The sequence below is a fragment of the Centruroides vittatus genome, unplaced genomic scaffold (genome assembly GCF_030686945.1).
Source record: "Centruroides vittatus isolate TY-2023 unplaced genomic scaffold, ASM3068694v2 contig_1776, whole genome shotgun sequence".
Taxonomy (NCBI): Eukaryota; Metazoa; Arthropoda; class Arachnida; order Scorpiones; family Buthidae; genus Centruroides; species Centruroides vittatus.
The window spans coordinates 1,228,249-1,251,539 of record NW_027121087.1 but is presented as its reverse complement, the minus strand read 5'-3'; the positions used below and the strand labels follow the sequence as shown (position 1 = coordinate 1,251,539).

The following is a 23,291-nucleotide window of genomic DNA, read 5'->3' as shown; positions in this document are numbered from 1 at the left end:
TATAAACTCATTAAAAGTGTTTTTCAGGAACAGAAAATGCATTTTAAACTGTTTTTAAAATAATCCTCTCAGTTAGAGGGTCGATAAGTTGTTATGGGTTGGACCAGAAGATTAGGCAGTGACTCATATGTATGGCCAGACAATTCATAAAACATTACTGAAGTTCTGATTCGAATTCGAATCAATGTTTACGAAGTAATAAAAACGCAAATTGGAAGCTCGACCAGTCAATCATCTTGAATAAATTTGCATAATGTGTTTCAAAAATATCTTGGAATAATAATTGTCATGTTTCTTCGTTATAAATTATGATTTTTATGTTACGCTAAAAATGATTTGTAAGAGTTGTTGACGTAAATTCTTTATAACATTTGATTTTAAAACAGATTTTCTGCATTATCATAATATATATATATATATATATATATATATATATATTGCATGTTACTTATACTTTTAACATGATATTTTCCATTTTTATTACATAAGACAAAAATAATAATAATAAGAGATAAGAGATTGATAAATACACAATGTATAAAATATGTTTATGTTTATTGATCTTTTATTGGGTGTAAATTACGTAAATAAAATAGTTTCCATTTTATAAATTCGTAACACATTCTCAGTATTCCTTGAAGCATGAATTTCCTTATTAGCAATTTCCGTTGACGCAAGGGAAATTGTGTATTTCGTAACGTAATAAAAAAGCGTATTATAATAGAAAGATAAGTAAAGTTTAAAACTTTCTAAAAGAAAGATAGCGAGAGATAAATATTATATAATTCCATTAACTGAAAAAAGAAAAGCTTTTAATAATTTTATTATAATTTATTTTATTCTTTCATAAATATTTAAAGTTTATTATTTTAAAACATCTTATAATGCGCAGTCAAACCTCTGAACAGCGGCCACTGACAGGAACATTAAAAATGACCGTTGTTTGAAGGTTAATTTGTTTATTTATCAACAAGATATATTCCTGAAAAAAAGCTGTCGTTTAGAAATGGCTGTAGTAAGGAGCAGTAGAGCACCCAGAAGGATGCAAGAGGACTTGGCATCCTCCAAAGTAAAAGGAAAAGAACAGTAGTAAATTTTCCAAAATTTTTTCTTAATTAAAATTCATTTTTTACTTATATTACGTCGTATCTTAGATTACTTATGAATTATCGGTCACACAAGATAGGAATTTTATTGAATTCGCATCAAAAATGTTTTTATCCGTTTAAATCGGCTTCCCCAAAGATTAAATTTTGAGTGTGGTTGGGAGGTTTTTATATTGTATTTTAGGGATTGTTTTAGTTTAATATTGTATGCGGAATTAATGAAATAGCAATATTACATTTACTTTATGAATAAATATGTATATCTAGAGTTCGTAACAATACAATATTTAAAATTTTAAATGTTAATTCGTTTATATTGTTATACTATTGAAAAGATTGTCGCTAAAGAAGCAGAAAGAAATAAAAAGTTCGTTCTAAACAAAACTCACGCCATTGCCATTTTTTAATGGAATCATAACATTTTTTTGCACCACCACTTCAATAATAATTTTTTTTTTATTACATTGAATATATTTACCATTGTTATTGCATTTTCATGTATTTTAAATTAATTTATTCTGTGCTTAATAGGTTTTGCTTATGTTTTGCAATTAATTTAAAAATTGTATAAATTAAACTTTATAACAATGAGACGAACACTTATCATTGCTGCTATTGAACTTGCAATGTTTTATTAAGAACCGTACTGTTTATATAACGCCATGTTTTGCTCTCACCAGTTTTTGTGGTTATTTTTATACGATAAATGAATATTTTTAGTGTGTATATATACTGTATATATATAACACTAGACTTTTAAGTAAATACATTCACTTATAGATTTATTTTATTGATTTTGTTGTTATATTTAGCCGAATTACAGTACAGTATATACATAAATGATCGAACTTAGTACATTTTTGATATTTTAATATTTGTCTCGCTAATAATTTTATAGTATTGTATACATAATTTTAAAAAAATCTTCAAAAATTAATTAAAGAAAAAATAAAAATTAATTAATTAATTATTATTTTTATTTATTTGTTTGTTTTTTTTTTTTTTGCAACAATCGAATCGAGATGACTTTAGTGTACGCCTGACGGCTACTATGTGAACTAAAGTCGGGAAGTTTCTATGTTTTGATTTTTCGCCAATTTATGATGTTATTTTGAAAAAAAATTAATGTATTAATAATTGATGTTTTGTTATTTATGTATTTTTAAACAAAGGACGGCAATGGAGTCAAGTTAAGAAAGTAAAAAAAGGTAAGTGAAACCCCTTTAACTATTAATATTCTTGTTACGTTCGTATTTGGGTCGGATAATAAATAACCAGTTGTGTGACAACGTTTGATTTCCTTAGTTGTATTTAATCTCTCATACTGTTCGTTATCAATCGAAATTGATCAATTTTCAAGATCCGTAGAAAAGAATCCTTGAAATTGATTATTTTTAATGCACGCTGCGGTGTCTGAAACTACAATGAATGTGTTTATTCTCTACAATGCTGTGTTTTGTAAATACAGTAAAACCTGTCCGAAACGGAACCCGAGTAAAGTGGAAAACCAGAAAAATCTTCGGTCCGTCCGTTTTACACAGGTTTTACTGTAATTACTGTGTTATAAATGATATCAAATAATTTATTGTACATACTGAAGGAAAAGGTAAGAAGAAAAAAAAAATTAAAGTAATGGTACCAGAAATTTCAATCTTTATCAGTAAGAATTTATAAGGAGTAACAGATCTTTCAGAAAGCTTTTCTAGCTTAATATAGGTCAAGGTGTGTTTTATTGCCTTGATACTTCAACAGCTGTAAGTAGTAGTAGTAGTAGTAATAATAGTATCATGATTTGTTGCCCCACTATATATTGGGCAGAATGGTTTTTCTTCCATTAAAAAAGAGAAATTTTGGAATTATATTAAAAAGAAAAGAAAATGTGGATGTAACAGTAAATTAAATGCAGGATATTTATTTAATGTGCGGTTAATCGTTGTGGCCGAACGTAGCAATTGTTGTGAAAAAGTGAAATTTTTCAGGAATTACAACTTGAGCATAATTATTGAAATGCTCCATTTCTTTAAGATTTAATATATTTTGCTTTTGTATGTCGTCATATAATTGATTTATAAAGATAAAAATTTCTTTCAAATAGTTTTGACATATTATTTAACAATCAATAATTCCATTGATAGCTATTCAAGTATTTTTTGATTGATGGTCTAGAAGTAATGTATACTTTGATGAAACAAAGATTTATATAATTTTTATAATAATTGACTTCACTAAAGATAAAATTATTATTGATTTAGTTAATTTATATATAATTTTTAAATGATGATAAAAGTATTATTGAAGTGACGAAAGTATGTTATTGATTATTTAATCCAAGAATTGATAATTTACTACAAGTGTTTATCATAATATTTTCAACTGTATTTCATAACATGAACTTTTGGACAGTATGAAGAAAAAAAAAAGAACTGTTGGATATTGTAATAATTTTTGCTTTTTTCTTATAATTCTGAAGATAAGAATGTAAACAGATGTAAATAGATAGGCTACTAAAATAATATCTTTATTTTCAGTATAAGAATATTATATTTGATATGCAATTTTATAAGAATTTTTGATATTTTTAAGTATATTAGTTTAAAGTCAATATTATATTTAATAGACACAAAAAATAAAAACAAACTATTATATGGATATTTTGAATGATTATTTTAGTTCCTTCAAAATATTAAATAAAATAACCAAGGATATACGTGACTTATGATTACATCTTAAATCAATTTGCTCCTAAACTCAATGAATCATTTAAAGTGCATTAATTGGAAACAAGCACTTTTGTTAATGTTTAGTAATACTTTATTGCAATTTTACCAATTAAAATACTAGTACATTTACACTTGTCAAATTAAAATTATCTTTTAACATTTAATAAAAAGAAAGACATATTATGCAGCAATTTCATTTATATCCTAATTATATTTTGTCAATTAATTTAAAAGTGGCTAGGAGGACAGAGGTTCAAGACTAATGACGATCTTCAAAACAACATCGTTAAGGCTCATCTCAAGTCACTGACAGCAACATTCTACGAAGAGGGGATTTCAAAGCTCATTTACAGATAGACAAATGTCTCAATCTGCATGGTGATTATGTCGAAAAGTAATCACGTTTGTACTTAACTTTTGGTAATAAATTGATTTTGATATTTACACTTGTCTTTGTTTTATGGACCATCAGAGGTTGAAAAAGAAACAGCCTATGTATGTATAATGACAATATTTTAAATATCATGCTGTATGCATCAGCTACATTTAAGTGATTCATTAAAAGCAACAACAAATTATTAAAATACTATTCTCTGATTCACTGCTTACAAAAATCTTGTCATACTTCAGTTCCAAATATTGCAATATATATAACATGCTAAAGTTGTTTTGACATAGTTTTTATCATATATGTGATTTTTTTTATTTTAGCTTTATTGTTTTCAAATAATATGTAGAAAAACATACAATGTATGAAATGAAATCGTCAAACACAAAATAAATGGTGAGTTATTTCATTTAAAGATTTTTTAAAATTTCATTTCACAAAAAGATATATATGTGTGTGGCTAATAAATGAACATATCACGTCTTAGAAATGGTTAGAAATGTCTTTTTAAATATGATATCATATGATGACTGACTTTTTGTTTGGAGCATGAAAAATAGTACTTGTTAAAATTACATAACACAAGATAAATTTTTAATGCTTCTTTTTTGATAAGCACTGTATTGTATTTCATTTGAATTTTTATGATCATATGTTTAAATTATTAAATACTTGTAATTAAATGTTAAATTTAAATGTAGTTAAATACTTTTAGTTATAAAAATGAATTTAACAATAAAAATGATAATAGATCTTTTAAATTAGATATCAATGTTTAACTAAAGTTAAAATATCTTAGATTTACAGGATCTCTTCGATTCATGTAACTGTTCTATTTTTTTAAACCTGTAAGTTGATTTTTAAAGTTGGAATTTGTTTCTTGGTAATGTATTTAATTGTTACTAGTTACATTACTTTTATATGAAGCAAAATAGAGAAAATTATAAGAAAAATTGAATATACTATAAAAATAAAATAAAATTATTAGTTTATTATATATAGCAGTACAGTAAATTATACGTTATATAAATTTTATATATATTTTTTATAAGTCCTAGTTTATGTAAGTTGGGTATGTCTGTATTATGAAAGTGGTGAAACTTGGAGAGAGGAGTGGAATAAACTAATAATGTTATCTTTTACTATTTTTTTTTTTTTTTTTATTATTATTTCAAGATAGTATCTCTGAACTGATTGCAATCAGAATTTGTTTAGATAATATTTATTATAGTTACTAATTAATAAATTTTTATTAAAAAAAAAGTACTGCTTATATATTTAAATACAGATATCTCTTGATTAATGTGGTTAATTAATCTCTTGACATTACCATGTATATCAAAATCATGTTAATCAAAATACAGGGTCTATGTTAAGTAAAGACAGTTGGTAAAGCTGTGTGAATTAAAACTTGTGCCTCATATATAAAGGGATTGCCACAATTAATTTTGTATGTTAATCAAATCTCGCATTAAGCAAGGGATACCTGTTACTTACTGTGCAAATTTTAGAACTGGAATATGTTTAGAATAAACTGTCTTCTCTGAAATTGATTATGAAAGTTTAGACTTTCAATTTTTTTCAATAATAGCTTTATTTGGACTTCTATAAAACACAAAGGTTGATTTGTATTAAGTATTATTTTCCAAAATACATAAACTTAAAAAAATTTAAATGTCTGTTGTGAATATAACAACATAATTTTTTTACACTTTATTTCATATTAATGATTATAATTTTTGGTTTATAATGTTATAAGATACATATATATGTCTTATAACAGAAACAGAACATATATATAGAACATGAACAGTACAATATACAGGGTGGGCCAGCGAAAACGAAATGGCAGTGTGTTCGTGTTCGTCCAAGCAAAGCGCTCGGACAGGTCGATTTTACTCTCGAGGGGACATCTTTTGCAATAAAGTTTTTGCGATTCTGAATATAACAGACAACAAAAAATTTTAAAAACTCATTTATTTTGTATTAACTAAACAAACATTTATTTTGAAAAAAATGTTTGTTTAGTTAATATTCAGAATCGCAAAAACTTTATTGCAAAAGATGTCCCCTCGAGAGTAAAATCGACCTGTCCGAGTGCTTTGCTTGGACGAACACGAACACTCTGCCGTTTCGTTTTTGCTGGCCCACCCTGTATATTATTAACAAATAAAATATATATATAGGTTATATATTTTTTCCTCTGTTAATAATATATAGGTTTTAACAAACATTTCAATGGAAATAAAAATGATAGATTACATTTCTAATGAGATAGTAATAATAATAAACATCATATTTACAAATTTGTTCAAATAACAAATATTTTAAAGATAAAATTCTTACTTTCATTATTCAAATATGCAGTATGTTTGTTTATGTACATTTTTCAATATTCAATATTATATATAATAATAATAATAATAACTCTCTTGCCAGTCACCACCTTGCTGTGGTGAGAGAGCTCAGTAATTCTGATGAACCACAGACTTCTGCTGGCTGGAGTATCTGCTTTTTGGTAGGGTCACTCATGCCAGTGAGGTCTATGGGGAGAAACGAAGCCAAGACTAACAGATCTCCACAGATGTGGGTTGAAACTTAGGTGATAATGCAATCCAAGTGTAATATTGGCTCAGATGTCACCCGGGTTAACAAGATCCATGCTCATGAGTTAGGTAGAGGATCACATTCGAAAATTCTCCCTTGGTCACCAGTGGCGAAAGCAGCAGCACTGGTCCAAGTATGGCTACTGCAATGTCCACACCAGTTGTGGGAAATGAGCCTAATCTTGATGTTTCTGAGGTAATCCAGCCACAGACCACTAAGGCAGGTAAACCATGCCAACTACTCATTGACTCTGTTATCGTACGGCAAGTTTATAAGTAACACAGAAACATACACATGGCATATTGATTAAGAAAAGCATTTGACAGTGTCCCACACACTTGGCTGCTGCACACACTTCTGCCTACAAAATTCATCTCAACTCATTAGTTTCCTTACCATGCTCTACTGCAGTACTGTACATCTTAACTTCCATAACACTCACATAAAAACAAATCAAATATATATCAAGCAAGGAATTTTTCAAGGTCATTACTTGAGTGTAGAAATGTTAAACCTTAATAAAAACATGTACATGACACTACAGAACTTTACTTTCTAAACATTCGAAAAGAGGAAATCTCTTATCTCGCAAAAACAAGGTGGTAATTTTATAGATGGAAATAATGATTTAAAATCCATTACGGTCATAAATTCATGTCTTCTAGGTTAATGTTTCTGAGTTTATCCACCAGTTGAACAGAGTTATTAATAGCATATGGGTAATCTTGAATTCATGGTCGGATATATCTAACAAGTTTTCTCCAGTTCAAATGTAGGGGAGCCGCATTTTTTCGAACGTTAATAATGCTACGAAATTTCACGAACACATATTAGAACTCCCACACCTAATTTGTTATACTTCATTTTTTGCATTTGAAGGCAAAACATATTTACAACAACGAGGAGTTCCAATAGGGAGCTCGATATCCCCATTATTATGTGAACTAGTATTATGACGTTTAGAAAGTAAAGTACTGCCTGTTTTCAACGACGACATAATTTTATATGCAAGATATGTGGATGATGTGTTCATCACTACAGAACATCAATGTTGAACACGTCATATTGTTAGGAAGTTTCAAGATGTTGACACATACCAATAATACAGAAGCTTAATGTTACACTTGTTTAGTTAGGTATGCCTTGACTTTAGTCCAGTATAGCTCTCGACACCAGTATCAGCTGAGCATGACATTTGCAACATAACAAAGATAATAATAACTACAGTAGAGCATCAATTATCCGACCCCCGATTAACCGATCGCGTTCTAGTCGGCAAATTCAAATGTCCGCTAGTGATGTGGTGCTACAATATTTGGTTATGTCTTGGCTACTTTAATATTATTTTTGTTAAATTTTTGCATGTTTTAGCTGGCAGCACTGGCTCGACCATGAAAGGGAGGCTAGTATTTAAACCAGGTCTAATACACTATACTAATAATGTATTTTTTCATACTTTTCGGTTATCCGACTTTTCAGTTATCTAACCAACCCCAGTCCCCAATTAAGTCGAATAATCGATGCTCTACTGTATTATTATTATTAAATATTAATAGTTAAATAGTACTGAAATATTCTGTTTATAAAATTAAATTGTTTAATTAAGCTGGTAGAATATTAGGCTGGGTTTTGAAAATTTGATAGTTTGAATTTATCATAAATATTGCAATTTTTTCTTGTCTTTAAAATTCATAAAAATTATTTACAAATCAGTTCAAAGAACATACAGTAGAATCCCATTTATTGGATCTGGATTTCCAGTTTATCCAGATTATAAAACAATCCCTGTCTACAAAAGATAGACATATGGAAAAACCTATAAACATGAATAAATCAAAGAAATCCTAGTACATTCTTGCCTGAGTATAATGTTGCAGCTTGCAAGAATAGACTTGTTTTCCATGAATCAGCATATGATCATTGTTATTAATTTCATGGGAGTGTTCTTAAAGTTTACTGAATATCTTGTTGAATCTTTTCTAATATTTTAAGATTTTCAATTATAAAAAACTGCTATTTTCCTGTTGAATAAAAATGTGCTTCTCACACAATCAACACGTTAATAAGTTTATCATTTGTAATGTTGTGAGCTGTTATTCACTCAACACCCACAGCTACTATTGTTTCACTGAGTTTTGGTTATCTTCAGTCTTTTGCGAACATCATGAAAATGACATCTAAAAGAAAGAAAGTGTACTATGATATGCTTCTTGTCTAGTCTTCTTAATAGCTTGTGAGCACTAAGATTGGCTTTACTTTACCGCTAGACTTATTACACCATCACAAGACATCAAATTAGACTTAGAAAAACACTTTTATTATCAGAATGCATTTCGGATGTGGAGTCCCTCATTGGCTTTTTGCTACAAAATTAATAAATATGAAGTTAACAATTTTTAAAACGACTGTAATTGACAAGAATAAAAAAAAGGCTGTAGACTTACATTTAACATGTCAATTCAATGTTTTGAATCTTAAACATTAAAAGATTAAATTTTTGTTTTATCTCGTGTTTAATCTTTTAATGTTTAAGGTTCAAAATATCGAATTGACATGTTAAATGTAAGTCTACAGCCTTTTTCATTCCTGTCAATTACAGGCCTTTTAAAAATTGTTAACCTCATATTAATTAATTTTATAGCAAAAAGCCGATCAGGGACTCCACGTCCAAAATTCATTCTGAAAATAAAATAGTGTTTTTCTAAGTCTAATTTGATGTCCTGTGGTGGTGTAATAATTCTAGCGGTAAAGTAAAGCCAATCTTAGTGCTCACAAGCTACTAGAAAGAAAGTGATTGTTATAATGGAGAAGAAATTAGAAATATAAAATAAAATGTATATAAACTGTGTTATTTATGTTGTTAATGAATTTTCCAGATTTCAGTCATCCGGATTGGACCTAGTCCTGTTTGAGCAGGATAAATGGGACTACCACTAGATAAAAATCTTTACTGATCTAAGAGTATATATGAAATTAACTGTACAATATAAATTATATTTTCTGTTCTATCAAATATTGTTTTATCATTATCATAATTTTAATTATTTCAATTATAATATATAGGCATCCCTCATATAACACTGTAACTATGTTTCGAAAAAGTGTCGTGTTTTGTGAATCTATGCTATATGAAACAAAGAACTAATGTAAAACATAGGATTACATTCCAGAAGTTAGCAAAAGTATACTATTATTTTTCATTACTAAGAGAAATATGTTTATTAAAGCAATTGATAATTTATTTCCAATCAATAATTAATTAACAATCAGAATTAAAAATACTGTATTGAGCATTAATATTAATTTTAGCTAAACTATGATGTTTTCTTTTTACAAAGTATTGCCATCACTTCAGCTTTTTTGTTGATCTTGATCAGAAGTACCAGCAACATTTTTATATCTTCTTATTTTTTACCATAAAAAGTATCTTATTAATCGAAAATTTGTTCTAGTGGGTTGCATTTCTTCAGTCCAGTGCTGAGCAACTTTTTTCCAGAATTTGTGTTTGAATACTGAATTGTTTGAGTACCAAAATATCTCTGGATTTCCATTCATCACTTTTACGAACGAAGTAATCATTTATAGGTAATCAAACATCTTTACTACACCTGATACATTTAAAGCTATACATCAACCAAAGCCGAATATTATCGGGCTAGAAAATACTAATAATTTAATAGACAATTTGGCATTAGAGGTAGGCGTTTCCTTGTCTTATCAATTTTCATTAAAGTAAACCTGACAAAAAGCACAAAATAATTTGAAAATTTTATTATTCTAAACTCCATGGGCAAATTTGAGACAACATACATGTTTACTTACATAAAAAAAATATTGAATAACAAAGTTTACTCTTAAAAGTTGTGAAATTTTGTATGGAGGATTTCCAAAACCACGTTAGAGCAAAACTTGAAGTTGTGTTGTATGGGGGATATCCAGTGGTGATATTCGGCGGGTTCGCACAGGTTCGGCCGAACCCGTTGTTAAAATTTTCAGTTTTCCGAACGGGTTCGCCCGAACCCGTTGTTAAAATTTTCAGTTTCTCGAACCTTGTTAAACACACGGAACATTTCTCAGTGGGTTTGTTTTTTAAAAAAATATATTAAAATATGCATATTATACTCTGTAATACTATTAAACTAGAGCCTTATACCCCGTTCGTACCGAGCATTTCAATCTAGATTGTGAGCAAGGTCAGGGAGTATGTCTTGGTGCAATCTCTCTCGACCGTTTCAATCGAGGTTTAATCGCGATCGATTCAAGAGAGTTCTTGATCCAGTCATAAAAGAGATCCCAGAATGCCACGCGCGCGAGATAATACAAGCTGGCTGTCGAACACGTGTCGGGCTATGGACAGCGAAAGAAAAAGTATAATGTATCTCGAGAGATGATGACACGTGTGTATTTCCAGAAGTGCCATTTTGCGGTAAAGATTACCCCTGCCTAAAAAAAAGGTGGACAGCCCTAAAATATTATCGTTACCTGCCCTTCACCCATGGCTCGTTACGTTCCAAGTACGCCACTGATTGTTAGATATACGGTTGCAAGAAAAGGTATTGTATTTATTTCTATTCAAAACTTCCATTTCATTTGTCGGTGATTGTCAGGGAAAAATTTTCTGCTAGCGAACCCCTTGTTAAATATTTCGAATATCACCACTGGGGATATCCCCAATTTTCAAACCATGTTGTATGAGGGATACATAAGCAAACAATTAATATAATATTGTCTGTTTTTACTGTAACAATATTTTTATGTAGTTTTCTAAATAAATTTGACTAAATATATGCATCTAGAATTAGATTTAATTACTCTATATAGTTTTGATAAGTCTAAAATTTTTTTGTAGATTTCTAGCTTTTCTAGGTTCCTTATGTGAAAATGATATTTTGAATGGTGTAGTAAAGAGGCTTGATCAAAACAGAGGATGTACAGTACACTGACATCCAGTGCAAACACTGTAATGCTTGTTTCTTCTCAAAGGAATCTTGTTCCTTTATGTGTTTGTTTTAAGTCTAAAAAAGATTTGGTTTTGTTAAGTCTAAAAATCATTTTGATATAAAGAACCTAGAAAAGTTATAAATCTATAAGGCATGCAAGGTGGTCATCAAAATCAATTATAAGAATAATAGTACATTTGCACAAGCCTGGAAGGCTTTAATTTAAAGGAAGTTCATCAATAATCTGGCACTGAGAACAAAGTAGCCATAATTTTCATCCATTCAAGAGAAGACAGTCGTAAAATTTAAAAGTCTTTCGTTTGGCAGTATGTTTCACTTTCAAATGTACTTGATGATAGTAATATAAGATTACTGAAAATATTTTTGTCTCATTAAACTTTATTTTTATTTGAAATTTTCTGGAGTTGGGTTTTTTAATATATTATTTTGTGCTTATCCAGTTATATTGGAGTTAATAGACTAAAAAGTTTTGTTGCTAGAAAAGAGTAATTAATTTTGAAAGGATTTTACAATCTCCAAAAAAAAGTCATACTAATAAATTTTTAACTGTACATTGTGTGTACAATCTGTGCCTAAATTTAATTAGTCTACATTTAAATAATAATAATAATAATAGCGAAGTTGAAGCCGAAGTTTTCAACGCAAAAACGTGTACGTCGGATGTTCAGCACTGCTTTTCTGTAAGCCTAGAAGTTTGACAATAGTGTTTGGAAAGTCAGTGGAATCATGCTCGGCATTCCAAATGCCATTTTCAAATATCTAGGCTTACAGGAAAGCAGCACTGAACATCTGATGTACATGTTTTCACATTTAAAACTTCGTCCTCAACCTCGCTAATAATAATTGCTATTTTTGAAATTTCTACTGATGAATATCATTTCCAGATGTCAAAATTAAAATCAAATTAGTATGCTTGGAATGCAGTAGATGCCACTTATTTTAATCACTTTAGAACAGTCTGAACAATGACTGATTAATAACAACATTATGCGAAATAAGAAAACAAGACTAAATTTAAAAGAAATTCTGGCTTCATTGACTTTAATGTTAAAAGGACATGTTAAAACAATTTTAAAATGTATTATAACTTGTAAACATATTAATTAATAAATAATTCATTCGGTATTGTTTGTCCGTTACCAACTTTAACACCAACCAGTATAATACACCAGCAATTTAATATTGCATCATGAGTAAATAATGATTAACATGATTAAATGATATTTATTATATACACTTATGGCAAAATGTATAGTACATATCAATTATACAGATTTTTCATGCTTTTTTAAAACAATAATACAGCAATTTCTGGTTTTTGGCTTGAACATTTAGCAGAAAAACAAACAAAATTAGTTTGCATTAAGCAGAGTTTGGATTAGTGAGAGTGCTGTGTATTTATAACTGCATGTAAAATGATTTTGAATTGTTATATTATAAATTTTATTTATAGCTTAAGAAAATGGATTTATATAGTAATTATTTTCTAAAATCTTATTAATTGTAGAATTGAAAATTTATAATTTGGTCTTTTTTATTACCGTATTTTACAGACTATAAGACGCATTTTTTTCTTCGAAAAATTGCCTCCAAAATTCAGGTGCGTCTTATAGTCCGTAGCATCTTATATGTATTTTATATGTATTTAAAAAAAAAAAATGCTTAAAAATTAAAGTGCGTCTTATAGTCTGTAGCGTCTTATAGTCCGTAAAATACGGTATATATGAAATATTCGTTTTTTAAATTAAACTATAAAGTTATATAAATAGACACTATATCTTCAATGCCCAAAATTTAAAATCAAAAAGCATCATATATTGGGATGTAAAGAAATTTTCAGATAAAGACAGGTTTTAAGTTTAAAAGTTAGGGTATTTTTAGAATATGAATATCATGAATTTATATTACATTATACTAAGCACTCTATTTAGAATGTAAATGAATTTGTTATTGTGTTGTATTATAGAGTCTATTGGCATATCTGCCATGCTTTTTTTAAATATGGTAGTCATGTCTATAGACTGTATATATTTGTATATATGAATGATATAACTTGAAACATGAAAAGTTTTAAGTTAAATTTAAGCTGATTAAATGTATATGAAATGATATTGGATAAACTCATTATTTCTTAAATTCTTTGAGAAATTGGTGTTTACAAAAAGGATTTGATCAGTTTCAAAATAATTTTGCGATAATCTTTAGATAGTAATATGTTATGAATGGTAGAACTAACTAAAATTATATTGAAGTTTGTCAAATTTTTCCAGAAATGTAAATTTAAATCTACTTTTCATTTTACTTTCCTGGCTGTTACAACATAACACAGGAAAATATCTTAATCATATCAAAGTTGATCAACTTTGGTTTTTTGCAAATCGTACATTTTCAGATCCCTAAAGCCAAAAAGTCAAAAAACAAAATTTCCACTGTTTCTGTTGGCACCTATTTTGTTTTATATATCAGGACGGGATAAAGATTACAAAATGACTATACATACATAGACGAGTCTTTCTAAGACTCATCTATGTATGTATAGTCAAATAGAAATATATTTTTCTGTATATGTCATATGTTTTCTGGCAATTTTTATCAAATTATAAAATGAAATTTGGCTTGGTAACTTGTATATAATGGGACATTAATGCTATTAAATTTTGGAGTACAGAAATAATTCAAGGTGATGGAAGATTAGGTGTTTTGCAGGAAAAGGTTAACCAGGAACCTATTTTCCATTGCTTTGAATGAAGAATTATCCCAACTAATTTATAGAAACATAACTAAAACACAATATAATGCATATAATAAGCAAAAAGTAATCATATTAGGATGTAAAATGATTAAAACATCACTTTCTGATCATCAAACAGTAAATATGATTTTTAACAAATAGCTGCTTTTTTATGTACTAATGAATAGTCTGCACGTCATACCAAAGACATTACATTTATACAGCATGAAAATAACACACAGCAATAAATAAATTTTGTTAGGAAAAAAAATGCAAAATTTACAATAAAAAATAAAGAATAAATTGTAACACATTCTTTACAATGTTTCTGACACTTCTGTATATTGGAGAATCAATTGACTATTGTTAATGACATCATGAAAGCTTGCTTAGACTTTTTGATTTTTTGTTGTAGGGCAAGCATGGCCAGCAAGTCAATCACGGCATTATTATTGGTCAATTGCTGATAATATGGCCTGCTAAAACACAAAAGTATTTAATTTCCATATGAATATAAATTATTTATTTTCTACCATAAAATGTTTTTAACTATTGCTCTAGGTTGTCAGTTTCCTATTGTGTAAGATAACACATGGTCATTTTGTTTCTGATTGCAATGCAATGAAAAGAATGTATGCAGATCTTGAACAAAAAACATGAGGAAAAGTGGAACATGCTCTTTGTGTCAATGGTTCTATCTAAGTTATATTGTTACTTAAAAAATTGTTTCATTGTGCCCTAAATATTTTCAGTTATATGCAAAATGAGTATGCAAAAGAGAAAAGAAAGTTATGATTTATGCAATGAATGAAGTTATGAATGGAAATGAAAGTGTCTTTTGTTATAGTGAATGATAAATGGTGCTGTTTACCTTTTTTTTTTTTTTTTTTTTTTTTCAGGAAAAACTAATCTGAAATGTCGATTACCATGCAATAAATAATTGCAACTATGTTTTACAGCATAATTTTATAAAAATGGATTAATAAACTTTTATAAAAGAATAAAAATATAATGGTAGATCATTGGTATGAATTAATTAACTGCATAATGGCTTTCAGTAGAACGTGTAAAATTTAAATTGAGTCAAAAGTTAAAATACTACACAAGTAGAATATTTAAACATGTTTTATATTTAATTAATTCATTGGATATATTTTTTTGGTATAGATCATTAGTACTGTTGACTCATGAAAGTTGATCATATCAATTATAAGTTAGCCAAGCTTGTTATAGGTGTTTGTATGATATGATACTGTGATGTCTCTTCTAGTGTCAGCCGTGTTCAAGACATATTTTCTTTCTTGATACTTGGTCACTTCTCAAAATGTTGTGTGAGATTCTAATGTTTCAACCAATTGTGTATGGAATATAACTTGAGACTATTTCTACATATTGTTTTGTTAAAGCTGTATTAAATTTTTTGGACATAAATATAAATTTTTCTTATGTAAACATTGGCCAAAAATCATTGTTTCAAGATTTCTTAATGAGTTTGCAATGCTACTAAATTATATAAGGATGTATTAAGTTATGTACTTTTTATGAAGTTTATGTATTAAAAACTAAAAGAAATTCTACTAGGAAAATATTAATTGGGAGATGCTGTATAAAGAGTATTGATGTTAAGAACTTATTACTTTTACATCAGAGTATTCAGTGTGGTTTAATAATTAAACATTTTTTAATTGCTGAGTATAGAAAACAAAATTGCACACTGTTTCAAAATATTTTTCAGCACTTGGAGAGAGAAGCACATAGTTGAAAGAATGCTTCCAACAAATGCATCCAATATTTGTCTTTTAAAATGGTCACTATATACTCATTCAGGTGTTGTTAAATGAATTTACTGGATACTTCATGTATCTTTGCATGAAGATATTAGTTTTCTGAAAATGTGTATTGTTATCTTGTAGAATAAAAAAACTCTCATACATTATAGTTTTGAAAATGAACTACTTATGTAATAAATAACATGATTTTTTTATATTCTAGAAATTTTTTTATTGCTTTAATTTTAACACCTTTATGACATCTCTAAGATTGATTTCAGTATGCTTAGTTTCTAATACACTAATACTATCCAGAAATAAATATTTAATTGCGAAAAAATCTCCATTATAATAAATATAGAACTAATAACTGGATAAAATTATAGTCTATAGCACAAGCATAAAAATCAAAAATCCAGCAAGAAATATAAATTTAATGAGAAACTTGTAATTAATGGCTTTGCCTTTCCTCCAAGTTTTGTATGTCTCCAGTTTTTCTAAGTGGTATATGAGATGTGTCTTATCTAGGTACACTTGAACTTGATTGTCTGTATCAAAACCTGTCAGTTTGTAATCCAACAGTGATTGCTAAAAACAATCTAAAACATTGGTTTCTTGTTAAATTTACACTTTTTGTTGGATTTTTGGTTTTTATGCTTGTTATACCATTGTAATAAGATTTTAAATTTATTTTATATTAATCTAACATTAATAATTTGTTTAACAGCATTATAGTAGATATATTAAAATTTGTTTTTTATAGGTCTTACCATACTAAATGATTAAAAAGCAGATGTGATTGGATTTAAAATTCAGTAGAGGACTCTACTCATTATGGCAAGAGAACCTGTAATTTTAAATATTTATGATATGGTATGTTGATAAAACTTTTAATTGTAAAAATTTGTATAAAAAATTATAATAAAAATAAATTATATTCTAATTTTGTTTTTCTCAAAACAACAAAAATGTTCATGCAGACATGATATTTCCAAACAAATGACAAATTTAATAAAACATTATAGAGATTGTAAACATGTTATCTTCAACTAAATAATCTATAAAATTAAAGTGTCTTATTTAGAAATAAATTAGATAATTAGATAAAATGAGTTATTATAATTAATTATATAATTTTACTATTAAATTAATATAACTTTTGTATAAACAAATATTTTCCTTCACGTTAAGTGCCTAATACATGTGCATCAAAAATGTGCATTGCACACATTTCAGACAGTGATCATGATATCATTATATACATAAGGGTTTCTGCAAGGTAGTGCCAATATTTATACATGTTCTAGAAGCCTACGGGATCCAAAATATCTTATAAACATAGCCTTTCAAATGCATTGTTTTAGTGCTCGAGAGAGTTAAAGTTCAGATTAGCTTTCCTTAAGATGCTGCTCTGCACTGTGGTAAAGCCTCAGTCTTGCTGCCCTTTAGCTTCTTATCTTCAGAACCTTATGTTTTTGCAAAAATGTAAGGTTTTCTTTCATTTTTTGGCTCTTCAGTACAGTATAGAAGCTGAAAGAACTGAGGACTTTCTGCAGTGTTTAGCAGTACTACAGAGCAGCATCTTAAGTAGTAGTTTGTCTAAATTTTACTGTATTTTACGGACTATAAGACACTATGGACTATAAGATGCACCTTAATTTTTAAACAATTTAAAAAAAAAAAATACCTATAAGACGCTACGGACTATAAGACGCACCTTAATTTTTAAACAGTTTTAAAAAAAAAATACCTATAAGACGCTACGGACTATAAGACGCACCTGAATTTTGGAGGCAATTTTTTGAAGAAAAAAGTGCGTCTTATAGTCTGTAAAATACGGTAGTCCCTTCTAATGCTAAAACAATGCATTTGAAGGGTTATGTTTATAGGACACTTGAATTTTCTAGGCTTCTAGTACATGCTGTAAAAATATTGTTACTACCTCACAGAACACCCAATATATGCACATTTACTTACTTTTTAAAAGATTTCATAAACTACTTCTTTAGTGTAAAGATAAAGAAGTTGTCTACAAACATTAAATAACTGATGATAGAATCAAGAAAATATAGGCTTTTAAGATGCACATTTTTGATGTTGTGTAATACCTCTGAAATCAGAATGTGTCTTACAGTCAAAGATTTTGATATCAAAAAGAACTTGTAAGTGGAGGGGAAAAAATGATGAATGTTTAATTTGAAACCAGTATTATATTATTATTTTAAATAATATAATACTGATTTTATGTGACAAATAGAAATTTATAGAGAACAGAATGTAACAGAATTTGTAGTTTAATTGTGATTAAAAGTATTTTATTAAATTGATAAAACAAATTTATTAAAGCACTTATATTCTATATTATTTTTTAAAGTTTTGTTAATTTTCAAGGTTAATACTTTACATTTTTTTAAGCAATACATGTGACTTATGAATATACAGAACAATATATAAATTTTATTAAATATATTTGTAATTATTTTAGAAAATTCATATTATATGTTAGGGTTTTCCTGTACTTTAATACAGAAAATATATTTTTTATTTATGAACATATGCTAATATTGATTGTGTTATGTGACAGAATTAATAAATGTATACTCAATGACAAATAATAATCACGGGAGAAATGAAATAGACAGAATTATATTCATTTTCTTATTAAAGGATTTGAATTATAATCATCATCATTAATTTATAAATTAAAAAAATAATTATATAAATATCATAAATAAATAATCTTAAATATATCATCTTACTAGATATAATTTTTTAGTATTACTATAGAATAATTTAAATTTTTGTATCATTGTAGTAATTATGTTACATTTGCAATATATAATTAATTTTATTTTTATTTAAGAGAGAGACAATATTATTTTGTATTTCTGGCCATTTAAAATAAATAATTTATTCTGCTAATCAGTACAGAAAAATTCAAGCGAATAATATAAGACTGTAATATAAGAAAAAAATAAATTACAGCAGTTCTGTGAGGTTTCATTAAACTCAAAAAATTTGTTTATATTTGATTATTGATACATGTATTTTAGACTGAAAATATGAATATTTTTGTTACATATTCCTGAATTTTATTTTGTCAGTATTGGATGAATGAATACACTTCACCACTTGGTTTGGGTGTTTTTCACTCTGGAGTTCAGTTATATGGCACTGGTAAGATTTTATAATTTCTTTATATGAACTTAAATCCAAATTAATATGTATTATCGTTTAAAGTTTAATAATTATTTTAAACAATTTTATTTTTTAGAATTTGCTTATGGAGGTCATCCTTTTCCTATTTCTGGAATTTTTGAAATCAATCCAAGAGATGCAGATGATTTAGGAAAACAGTTCAGATTCAAGTAATTGTTTTAATTACAATATAGTTATTTATCTCAAGATTAATATGTAAAAATGATGTAAATTTTATTAATATTAAATCTATTTTATGACAAAAGATACTATACCAGAATTTAAAATGTCGTTAAAATCATTGAATTTTGAATACACATGTTAATTTTTAGAAATAAGAATATAGAATAAAGATTTAAAAAATTTTTGAGTTATCACAAAAATTTTACTCTTCAATTTTACATGAAAGGATTTTGATTGAATGAAGTATTTATAACAACTTATAAAGTAAATTTTAATGTAATTTATCATACAATTTATTTTAGTTAATATTAAGAAAAACATCTAAAAATAATTTTAATTGTGAAGGGATTGTCACCTGTGGACATTTTAGACTGTTTTACATAATTTGGCAGAGGCGTAGCCTCTAAAGAAAGGTCGTCTCTGCTGTGGAGAATAGTTTGTTCCTGGTGATTGGACATGGCGAGTAAAGGAGATATTTTTATTATCTGTTTACGTGTTTTACGTTGTTAATTTAAAAATAACTTCATATTATGGAGAATGTGAATCTCAATCTTGTCTTTTATATAGTATAATTTTTGATAATTATTGCATCTTAGTTTTCATGAATGAATCGATGAAGGTCAAAATGCTGAGTGAATGAAATTAGTAAAACATTTATTATGTTTTACTAATTTCATTCACTCAGCATTTTGACCTATATAGTCCTTTTCTGTCTTTAAAGTTAAAAAAGTATTAAATTAATATTTACCAAAAAAAAACTTTTACATTGAAAATACCTCAAACACGAAACTTATTGATTACAATAATCCCTTCATTTATGCAAATTCACTTTAATATGGTTGGAAAATTTTAAATAATTAACTTTATGGAAGTAAATAATAGTTACGTTGAAAAGTGTGTTTTTTGTTATTGGTAACTTCTTAGATAGACCTATATTTAAAAAAAAACTTTTGTTAAATTTTGTTTACCTCAGTAAGAGTAAAACTGTATTTGAGAATATAGAAGATGTCTATTTTAAGCAGCTTTTTGTGGCTTCATTTAAATGGTTTTATTTTGTGAAACCAATTACCATGTAAATGGAGGGATTAATGTATTTGTTGTGTATAAAGATAGTAAATGTGTTAATTTGGATAGGGTACTCTGTCTTTATTTAGCAATATAATTTGTAGCTACTCTATCTATTTTACTTTTCATATACTCAATTATGTTTATTTTATTTTATAATTCTCGTTATAACTTTGTTCTATACAGGTATACCTCGACTTACGTCGGTAATTGGTTCCAGGAGAGGCGACATAAGTCGAAAAACGACGTAAGTCAAATTTACTTGTGTAGTTACGACGTAAGTCATAGTTTCGACTTACGTCGTAACTAAACGCCAATAATGGAGGAAACGCCAATAATGAGCACTTAAAGACCGCTAAATAAGACGACAACACAAAAACACAGATGTTTTCATGGTTCGTTTCCTAGGATTTATGATGATTATACTGTATTAACATTTACTGTAAATGTACATATTTTAATATGATTTTATGTGCTTTCAACGCTTTTCTAGTGATATTACGACTTCAATGTTTATGGCGGACGGATTTAAAGTCGAATAAACTGACTTAAACTTGATTTTTATTTTTCCATATACTTTTTTGACAAACGACGTAAAATCGGGAACGATGTAACTCGAGAGGGACGTAAGTCGAGGTATACCTGTATTTAAGTTAATTCAAATTCTGTATATTCCATTTCACATTCTATTCTATTCCTTTTTTTTTAGTTGCATTCTGATGATGGCTGCTTAGACAGCTAAAAACATTTGATTAATACATCATTTTACTGGTTTAAGAGTATTTTAATGAAATATCCAATACTAGTTTGTGAAGCATACTATAACAGTTAAATGTTAAATGTAGTATTTAGTGGGAAATAACTTGTAAGTTTATTTGTATTTAGCTACAGCTCAGGTTAGTGGCATTAATACCTAAAAAACATTAACTTTCTGTAGTGATTCTAGATCTAGGATTATCATTTTATTGTCAATTTTACAATAAAGTTAGTGAATTAATAATAAATTAAATGAATAAAAATGAAATAAATTCCACAAAGATTTCAATGTCATTCAGTATATTTTTGTGACTTTAATGTCATTGTCTCCTTGCAAGTTTCCATAAAACTTAATAAAATACCATTAATTAATTAACTAAAATATTACAAGGATCTTAAAGAAAGTAATGGCAACACTGTCTCCTGAGTGAATATTAGCTAGTAACATCATTATTTTTTCTAGCACATGTAGTGGGAGTAGGTTTGTGTTCAGTGTACACAGGTTGATCAGTTCATGTCAAAAAGAGGAACAAGTATAAAGCATTGAATTAGTGGTGTTGAACTAGACCACTTTAATGTATTATTTTTGAATTGGGAACAATGTGCATGAATAAAGATTGAGATGGCATGTAGAAGTAATGCTAAAGAATGTTACAAAGGACTGTGAGAAGCATATGATGGATTACTGTGTCAAATAGTTGCATGATGGGCAAAAGCATTTCACCAAGGCCATGATGATGTGGATCATGTGATACATTCTGGTCTTCTTAGTATTTGATTGAGTCACTGTCAGAAGTGGATCAACAATGGACAGTGAGACAGCTGCAGAGACAGGAACAAGCCAAATGAGTTGAAAGAGATACTTGGGTACCACAGAATTGCAGCATGATGGGTGCCTTGTCACCTCAATGAGATGCAGAAATGACACTGCTGTGCATTTTCAAATGAACATTTGGAATGTTACAACTGAGAAGGTCATGAATTTCTTGAGAGGATAAATTCATTGGATGAAACAGAAATGAAGTCATATGAACCAGAATCCAATGAATGGCAGCACCCAACTTCTCGTCAGCCAAAGAAGTTGAGCCAAGAACCTGGAAATGTTAAAGTGATGTTGATAGTGGCATATGATGACCAAAGCGTGTTACTGTATCATGCATTCCTCAGAATATACCTGTTAATACTCCATACTACCAACATATCTGGGGACATATTATCTGTTGAAATGCAGAGGAAATGGCAACATTTCAAAACATTACTCCCACTGTGTTGCATGACAATGTTTGATGTCACACTACTGCTCCTGTGAGGGATGTGTTAGCAAGGTGACAGTGGGAGGTTCTCAAATATTTCACACTCCCAGGACATGAGTCCCTGCAACTTCGATCTCTTCAAATAACTGAAAGAACTACATAGGAAAGCATTTTCACACTCAAGATGAGATCGTAATCATTTATCAATATAACCTTCAGTATATTTGAAGTAATATGCTAAAGATGATATAAATTAATGTATAAAGATAAAAAAATTATAGAATCTATAAGTTTTAAAAATAACATATTTCTTAGAATTTACTAGGAGGCTTTCTATTTGCTTCATTTACTTGTTTAAAAATTTCATGATTATTCATTGATTCCTGGTGCCACAAATTTTTTTTTTTTTTGTGATAGAAAAACATTTGTGATATTTTTAGCTAAGAATTTTATATATATAGAACAGATTTATTTTGAATAACAGCTAAATTTAATGATATAAAATCATTTCTAATTATATTTTAGTTTGTACTAAATTAAAATGATCTGAAGAC

General features: G+C 27.9%; 1 protein-coding gene across 1 annotated transcript in view; it reads left to right on the top strand.

Annotated features, from left to right (window-relative positions):
- Nucleotides 1-2,158: 2,158 nt before the first annotated feature.
- The window catches only part of LOC136969321 (deubiquitinase DESI2-like), a 36,630-nt gene continuing 15,497 nt past the window's right edge, over nucleotides 2,159-23,291 (top strand). Inside the window, exons 1-4 of the mRNA XM_067263451.1 lie at nucleotides 2,159-2,314; nucleotides 17,046-17,155; nucleotides 19,387-19,459; nucleotides 19,557-19,650. Of these exons, the coding sequence (XP_067119552.1) occupies nucleotides 17,117-17,155; nucleotides 19,387-19,459; nucleotides 19,557-19,650 (206 nt within the window). The 5' untranslated portion in view covers nucleotides 2,159-2,314; nucleotides 17,046-17,116. The remainder of the gene's footprint in view (nucleotides 2,315-17,045; nucleotides 17,156-19,386; nucleotides 19,460-19,556; nucleotides 19,651-23,291) is intronic.